Source organism: Tiliqua scincoides, chromosome 4, assembly GCF_035046505.1.
Source record: "Tiliqua scincoides isolate rTilSci1 chromosome 4, rTilSci1.hap2, whole genome shotgun sequence".
Classification (NCBI taxonomy): domain Eukaryota; kingdom Metazoa; phylum Chordata; class Lepidosauria; order Squamata; family Scincidae; genus Tiliqua; species Tiliqua scincoides.
The window spans coordinates 104825421-104834696 of NC_089824.1; the positions used below are offsets into that span (position 1 = coordinate 104825421).

General features: G+C 44.3%; 1 protein-coding gene across 1 annotated transcript; it reads right to left on the bottom strand.

The window, feature by feature from the left end:
- Positions 1-1137: 1137 nt before the first annotated feature.
- Positions 1138-2379, bottom strand: LOC136648389 (protein FAM200C-like). Its single transcript, XM_066624497.1, has one exon. The coding sequence runs from the start codon at positions 2377-2379 to the stop codon at positions 1138-1140; it is 1242 nt and encodes a 413-aa protein (XP_066480594.1).
- Positions 2380-9276: the final 6897 nt, after the last annotated feature.

The window sequence follows — 9276 nt, forward strand, 5'->3', positions numbered from 1 at the left end:
AGATCTGACCATAGGTTTCCCTCATCACGTCTATTTCAGCCCTCAGATAGTGCATTTGCATTTATACCTTTGTAGGTGCTTGAATTCCTGTGGATCCTGTGGATCAAAGTGACTGGTGGATCGTGCATACAGCTCACATTCCCAAATGCATTTGCTTGGAAGAGTGCTCTCTGTTGGTTTCCGTGCAAGCTACTTCTAAACAAATGTGCTCATAAAAGCAGCCTGGCTTTGGCAGACATTTTAAAAAGGGATGGCAGTGTCAGGGTCAAGCAAAACTGAATGTGATGGCCAACTCGCCAATTACTAGCAATTGCACAAATAATTGGTTGAAAAAAATACTTCGGAAGCATTGAAAACTGTGTTTTATTTCAGATGTAGATGTTCAGAGCAGAAGTAAAATAACATACTATAGTGTCTAGAACAGGGGTCAGGGAACTTTTTTACCTCTTACCCCCCAAAAAATTTATAAACGCAGACGTTACCCCCTTGATTTGAAAGTAAGGAAATCATACATCCAATAACATTTTGAATTCAAATACTGTATTTAAAATTACTTTGAAAGCTTCAACTTACTTGAAAACTTCAGGTTTTGGAGAAATGATGTTGCTTCATCTTGGATACGAGATCATCAATATTGGGACATTTTGATGTCAGAGCAATATGGATACAGTCTTCCGGGTCCAATCGATTTCTTGTCTTTGTTTTTATGTTCGTAAGAGTGGAAAATCCTTGTTCGCAAAGGTAGGTTGTTGCAAAAGGCAGCAACTTTTTGAATGCTTCCTCATGTGCAATTTTGAAGGCCTTTGCAGGTGTTGACATCCAAAAATGTGAAAGATCTGCTTTGTTTTCAAATGCAATCTGTGCTTCATTACTGCATCGAAGCTCAAGAAGTGACTCTGCCAACCCTTGAGGCTCTTCTGGTACAGCACAAATTTCACATTTAAAGGGGTCTACAATCCAACTGACAGCATGTGAATCAAGATCTGGAAAGTAATCAGAGAACCGCTCTTTGAGTTTAGTAAGATGCCTTATAACTGTATCCTTGATGTCTTCAAAAGTAATATTTTCACAATCTTCCAAGAACAAAGCTAACGTTGAAAAGGTAGCTATCTTTTTCTGTTCAACTTTTTGCCTCCACTATGAAAGCTTTGATCCAAATGCAGAAATCTTTTCTCTGGCTGAAATTATATTTATGTTTTTTCCTTGCAATTCTTTGTTCAATACATTAACATGCTCAAACATATCTGCTAAATATGCAAGATGTGCAACCCACAAGGGGTTTGTAAACTTCTCTGCAAGAACATGCTTTTGCTCAACCATAAAACTTTCAAGTTCAGTTTTGAGAGCCCACACTCGGTTCAGAACATTTCCACGTGAGAGCCACCTCACTTCAGTATGATAAAGTAGGTCTGTATATTCAGCATCACCAGCTTTACATAATTCACGAAATAATCGCGTGTTTAGTGCATGTCCTTTGACAACATTGACAATCTTCATAACATCATGCATGACGGCCTCTAATGTAGGTTCCAAATGTTTCACAAGCAGAGCCTGGCGATGGATAATACAGTGGTTTACTTCAACTTTTGGGTTTCTCTCTCTCACAAAAGCCACAAAACCATTAACATGACCCAACATAGCTGGAGCTCCATCAACAGACACAGCAAGGCAGTCTTCCCACTTTAAATTGACGTCATTAAAGTATTCATTAACTTTATTGAAGATATCAATTCCACGAGATCGCAAGTCAAGAGGAGAACAAAACAACAATTCCTCTTCAATTAAATGTAAACCTTTGTAGCGGACATATACCATCAGCTGAGAATTACTACTAACATCCGTAGTCTCATCTAGCTGAATAGCAAAGTATTTACTCTCTTTTACTGAGGAAATAACTTGTTGCCTCACATTTTTTGCTAAAATAGAAACTCTTTCTTTAACAACTCTTGCAGACAAGGGCACACAATTTAGTTTCTTGGCTTCATTCTGACCACACATAATCTCTGCCATTTTCAAAGCTGCTGGTTTAACCAAATCCTCACCAATAGTATAAGGTTTTTTGTTTCGGGCAATCAACCAGGCCACTTCAAAGCTAGCCTTGGATGCTGAACATTGACTGAATGTACCTCTAAAGCTGCTGTCCAATCTTTGTCTTTTGACAGACATTTCCAAATTGACAAAATATTCCCGTGGTTTTGAAGCCAGATGTGGGTGCAAATTATCCAAGTGTTTCTTCAATTGACTCTTTTTCAAAGATTCTGCAGTCAGTACTTTCAAACAAACAACACACTGTGGTTTCATTATTCCTTTGTCGTCAATTTGGGTAAACCCATAATCAAGGAATTCTTCCTGGTATATTCTTTTTCTAATTGATGTCATCTGAAGGGTGAAAAAGACAATGATTGGAAAAGTTGTAACCCTGACTGACAGGCTGTGTACCGAATTAGCAGGATGCACCAAATTTAATAAAGATGTGCATTATTTTTACTGGAACACATTGCACACCAGCCATGGGGTGGTATATAGTGAGTAGTTAGGTGTCCAACGTGCCTAGCAAGTTGCATTATATTTTTGCTATCTCACAGAGGATTTTATCATCATCATTATCAATGGCTGGCAGAGTGGTGTTGGCAATGATGTGCTTGCTAGAGACAGCCAAGGCAGAGTTGGGGGGCTTTTTTGTAGGTGGTGCGCAAACCAGGCTTAAGGTCATGTAGTTAGAGCTAGAGTGGGTAGCCATTGCTCATACCTTGACAGGACAGAACGGTGGAGACTTAGCAGACAGAAGATGGACCCACAATAGCAGTGCAGCGGCAGTACAGGAGATGGACTCTCAGTAGCAGTGCAGCGGCAGTACAGGAGATGGACCCTGATGGGGGGTGCAAGACACAGAAATTTGGCATTTGTTAAAGCTGTGTTAAGCACCAGGTCATACACTTCACCCTCAGGTCCAGCACCCCACTTTGGACTGCACATGATGACAATGACCACCAGGCCCCCCGACCCCTCTCCTCCAAACAGCACACCCCCTAGCAAACTTTTCAACTTGCCCCCCCCCGGAGGACAGTATCTTCGCAAGTCTTTTGCATACAACAGAATCCCCCATACAGAGGTGTAGCTGCCCCAGTATAGGTAGCCAGTAGCCAAGTGATGCCTCAGTATAGGTAGTCAGTAGCCAGATGACCCCCCAGTATAGGTAGTCAGTAGCCAGATGACCCCCCAGTATAGGTAGTTAGTAGCCCGGTGATCCCCCAGTATAGGTAGTCAGTAGCCAGATGACCCCCCAGTATAGGTAGTTAGTAGCCCGGTGATCCCCCCAGTATAGGTAGTCAGTAGCCAGATGACCCCCCAGTATAGGTAGTTAGTAGCCCGGTGATCCCCCCAGTATAGGTAGCCCAACGATGCCCCCAATAAAAATAAATAAACAATACTCACCTTACCTCGATCCCACGTCGGTCAGCGCGGCTTTTCTTCTTCCTCCCGCTCTGTCCGCTCGGCGGGAGACACTGACGGCCCGGCGCTGTGTGATGACATCATCACTACAGCGCCGGGCAGCTCCAGTCTCCCGCACAGAGCGGAGAGAGCGGGCGGCTGCGATACACGCAGGCTGTGGATACAGCCTGAGTGTATCGCCTGCTCCCTTCCGCTCACCGCATCTGAAGGTGAGCGGAAGGGAGCAGGGCAGCGGGCGGTGTGCACACAGCGCACCAGCCCGCTGCCGGCCCCCTGGAGCGGGTGGAGAGCGGGTGCGCTGACTCCCTCCGCTACCTCCTCATTACCCCCAGATTTTCACTTTTACCCCATTTGGGGTAATTTACCCCTGTTCCCCGACCACTGGTCTAGAATTTATATCATACTTTTTGCTGTTCAAAATACTCCAAACACATTCTCTTATATTGCTGATTTCCTTCTTACGTGAACCACTTTTTTTCTTAGTAGGATTCCTGAGCTCACCAATGTGAGCAAAAAAGTGACAGTGTAAGGGTGCAATCCTAACCCCTTATGTCAGTGCTTTCCAGCACTGGCATAGTGGTGCCAATGGGACATGTGCTGCATCCTGCAGTTGGGTGGCCATCACAGAGGCCTCCTCAAAGTAAGGAAATGTTTGTTCCCTTACCTCGGGGCTGCATTGCCCTTATGTCAGTGCTGGAAAGCACTGGCATAAGGGGTTAGGGTTGCGCCCTTACTCATATATAATATTTAAGAAAGTCCAAAGCACTTTAGATATGTTATCATATGTTGTACAACAACTCTGTAAGGTGAGTTAAGATTATTATCCCTCATAAGACAGATTGGGGGCAGGACATGGAATGAATGGCTTATCAGGCCACCAAGTTCATGGCTGGCAAGATTCCATCCAGGGACTGTCTAGTTCATAGCTCAGTCTCATTTGGCGATATCTTAGGCATGCTTATTCAGAAAGGAATTGAGGCTGAGCAAATATATAAGCCATTAAGGCCACTAATGGCTTAGTCCTATAGTCCATTTACAATAGCAGATCTCTAAATCCACTGTCATAAATGGCCCTGCAACAATGCAAACGATGTGCTGCTGTCTCCATGTGTGTGCTAAATTCTCCTGGACACATTGCTGACCCAGGTAAGGTGGTGGAGGGGAAGGTTTACGGGTGGTTCAGGAGAGCTTTGGGGTAGGAAGGGGAGGTCAGGGGCACGTAGCAGGCTGGAGGGGTGGATCTTGACAACAAAAACGTGTGCTGGACCCTGTCCCTGGTTTTTCAACGTGCCCTTCCCCCTTTGAAATTACATCAGTAAATTATTATTATTAATTATTATTAACTTTATTTCTACCCCGCCTTTCTCCCTGGAGGGACTCAAGGCGGCTTACAACAAGGTTAAAACAAATTAAAAAACATAATTTAAAAACAGAGAAAAGCATATTAACAAATAATAAAAACAGTAGTCAGTAAAATGTCTGACATGGGTCCAAGGAGACCTACAGGTGATCAGGCAGCCTACCAGGAAGTATATAAACATGTTTTTAATTAACTCTTGCTGGCCATCTGATTCCCATCATCACCACTACCACCATACCAGTGGTTGCTGTGGTGGCACAGTTGCATGCTGTAGAGCAGGGGTGTCCAAAGTTTTTGGCAGGAGGGCCACATCCTCTCTCTGACACTGTGTTGGGGGCCGGGGAAAAATAATTAATTTACATCTAAAATTTGAATAAATTTGCATAAGTTTACATAAATGAATATATTAAAGATGAACTTATATGAATGAATGAAGGTCTTGCAATAGCTCAAGGCCTATAAAAGGCCTTGCACAAAGCAGGGCTGGCCTTTCCTTTGCTGACGCTACTGCATCACAGACGTGAAACAACAAGCAGTGGAGGGAGCCCTCATCCCATAGCTCACGCAAGAGGTCTAACAGTCGCCCTCACTCTGAGAGCAGTTGCATCAAGCTAGTGTGGGCTCCAACAAATCTCTGGAGGGCCAGAGGCTCATTGGAGACTGGGGGCTCTCTGAGGGCCGCATTGAGAGGACTCAAGGGCCACAAGTGGCCCCAGGGCCGGGGTTTGGGCACCCCTGCTATAGAGTGGTGGAGGATAGGATTAGGCTGCTAGTAAGTTTACAGGTAAAGCAAGATTTAGAGCAGGAATTTGCTGGCTTGTGAGTTTACTTCCCAGTTTTCACCCTCATGCTACACTAGTTCTTTTCTTAATGTAAGGCATTTTAAAATATATTATTGGTATTTGAACTATCAAACTGGGGGCTGAACTGGGTAAGAGATGAGAAATGTTTATATAGTATAAATTGAGTTGCCTGTTTTTTTACTGATTACCTGGCATGATTGTCTGAGCACAATTTAGCATTTTTTTAAAGCCCCCCCCCCATTTGCATTATTATTTTTGCATTTTGTAGTGGGGTAGGGGCAGGTGGTTTCCTAACTGTCACAAAGGCTAGCTAATCAATACTGTGGAGACCCTTCTTCTGGAGGGAGGGGAGAAATTGGTTCATGTTTGAGGATAAGACTGGAAAAATTCTTCCACCAGGAAAAAGGGGTTTCCTCGGAGCCTGCTCCTAGGTAGAAGATACATGTGTCTGTGGTGACTGCACTTTAGCAGACTCATGCGCAAGTCACTTTTCCAATATTTCATGTCATGGAGTAGCATGATTATGCTGGTGTTCACTCATATTTTCACTGCTTTGGTTGCTGTAAGAAAAGTGTTGCATTCTGAGATCCTATTCCCATTTCCATGCCCCCCCCAAGTCTCATTGGGTTTACGCCAGCAAAATCCCAAGGAGACCCATTGGAGGCCAGGCCGTCTATAGGGAGGTAAGAGAGTTACTTTCCATCTGGTTCCCTCCCCCTGCCCACAACATGCAATGCATGCTCCAGCAGTAGCACTGCATGCTGTGGGCTGGTAGGAGGTAGGTCCTTATGCTGCTTTCACTGTGCCTCCCTGCGGTGTATGGAAAAATCTTCCCTTTTTTGCACTGCAAATACAGGTGCATTTTATGACTTTGTTTCTAAGCATGCTTGCTTGGGAAATTCCCATGGAAGCCTGTAGGACTTACTTCTAAGTAAATATTTATGTGCTTGGGCTGCAAATACTGTATTTGTCCACTTGTCCTGTGTCGTTAGATTCTACACTTCCTCACGGTTGTATGGATGAAACACACTAGAGTCCATTTAAGCTACTTCTTAAGTGAAAGGAAGGAAAAAGATAATTTTAATTAGTTAATTTGAACATGTGTTTATTCTTGTTTTTTAAACACATCTTAGCAATATCCGGTCAGTGAGCTGTGGGCCTTCAGTGCCACTTTCACAAATGGAATTTGTGATCCTGCAGTGTTTTGTCTGTGAAATCCAGGCCATGCCTCTAAAAATAGAACCTCATGTAGACATTCAGTGGAGGAAGTGAGAGGGAGCTGAACTACATGTCATGCTATCTTGCTTCAGTGTGTGCCCTATGGTGTTCATAACTGCCAAATGGAAGGCATGTCACACGCCCAGGCACTTTGAGCCGCAAACAGTCCAATTCTATGAGGAAAGCTGAATTCTGCTGTCTGGGTGAATTATGCAAATCAGCCCAAATTTACAACCGTTTCCTTATTTTGCATGAAACATTTTGCTTCTGGTAGGCAAGGTAAAGGAGGTGATTCTGTTCAGAGCATCAAAAACCTCACCTCATTGATTGCTGATCCTTTTACTTTACCCTCCTCCCTCTGGCATCAAAGATTGCATGAATCATTGAGTTGAATCCTCACTAAGCATCAATGAAAACGATGTGGTTGTTACTAAATTTAAGTCCTATTAATTTCAATGGGACTTAGAAATTTGCTTTTTTTTTTTTTTTGGCTGCAACCCACTATAAATAAATATTCAGATTTGTCTTCCTAGCCATAAAGTCCAGAAACTTCCTTTAAAAATACAAAATGAAAGCTGAAATTTTAAGAATGCTGAGCCTAATACAAAATTCTATGCTTGCATGTTATGACCATGGGAGTGTCGAATGCAGCCCACATCCCAACCTTCTCACAACTAAGGGCCCAATCCTATCCAATTTTCCAGTGCTGGTGCAGTTGTGCCAGTGGAGTGTGTGCTGCAACTTGTGGTGGAGGAGCAGTCACTGAAACCTTCTTAAAGTATGCGAACATGTGTTCCCTTACCAAGGGGCTGCATTGTGGCTACATCAGAGCTAGAAGATTGGATAGGATTGGGCCCTTAGTCACAAAAAGAATTTCTAAAATGACCTTATATAGATGACTACACTTAGGTCCGTAACTCAGTAGTAGTTCTCCTATATGCATAAGGTCCCAGCTTCAGGACCCACTGGCATCTCTGGTCAAGAGTAGCTGTCCCCAGTCAACATGAGTGATACTAGGCTTAAGGGCGCAATCCTAACCTCTTACGTCAGTGCTTTCCAGCACTGGAATAGCGGTGCTAATGGGTCATGTGCTGCATCCTGAAGTTGGGTGTCACTCACGGAGGCCTCCTCAAAGTAAGGGAATGTTTGCTCCCTTACCTCAGAGCTGCATTGCCTGGGTGAAAGCACCGACATAAGGTGCTTATGAGCCATAAGGTGAAAGCTGGAAAGCACCGACATAAGGGGTTAGGATTGCACCCTAAGTGAACTTATCATTTGCCCTAATAAGATATCCACTGATATTTTAGACCTGTATACTTTTTTTAGCACCAGGATCCATGTTTTAAAATGACAATCTATCGGAACCTGCCTGAGTTTACCAGACTTAAAAAAAAGATCTAGAAAGAAATAATACTTTGCTTATTTATAAGTAATAATAGCCAGAAAAAGATCCTCAAACATTTATCTCCCTGTATTTACACATACTTGCAAACTGCAGGAGCTCAGCTCCTTGCAGGGCAGCAGCTATCTTGTAAACTTCAGAAGCTGAGCTCTTTGCAGGGTAATCAGCAGCTACAGTATCTCATTAGCCTTAGTGCTTGAGGAAACTAGGGCCCAATCCTGAACTCCCCCATTGTTGGTGCTGAGCTCCAGTGCCGGCACTGGGTGTTGCAAACATGCTGTAAGGCACGTCTGTGGCACCTGGAGAGGTGGGGTTGCTTCCACTGGACCAGTGCCAGTTGGTGCTGAGCCTCAGTGCCATGTTGAGGGCTGACCAGCATCCCAGCAGTGTCAGCCGGTAGTAAGTAGTTCTGGGGTGGGGGGAGGCAGGAAGTGGGCGGAACAGGATGGGGGAGGGTGGGGCGGGGGAGGAACCAGGATGGGAGGGGGTTGGGACTGGCGGAGCTCTTTCCATCGGATCCTGAACTCTGACAGACCAGAAGACCCAACACACTCAAGTCTGTGCTGGCAAAATAGCTGGTCCAGGCTTGAGAAACCCCATTGTGGGGCTTGGGCTTTCCCTGGGGGAGGGGATCAAACTTCCCCCAAGGAGACTTCTGGCAGTCTGAGCGGTGTTGCTTGATGTAGCAGTAGCCGTATTGGTGCCGCTGCATCCAGCGAACCTGCCGGCTTCAGGATTGGGTTGTTTGTTATCTGATCTTTCCATCACCCTTTGGCGACTCCCCAGTATCAGGCTGTGACACATCACTGGGTCCTGACTCACAGTTTGAGAACCTCTGTTTTAGACCATCTTTAAAATAGAAATAAATTAACATTTGAACATTGCAATGCTTACCACTTTGTCTCACAAGACTCTTGCAGCTTTTGATAAAATGACTTCCTTGGCTCTGAAATGACAAAAATTGAGACTGTTTCTGAGATACCGCATACCATGTCTAGATGGCTCAATGATTGGCTAAACTCTTCACTAAAAAGTACTTA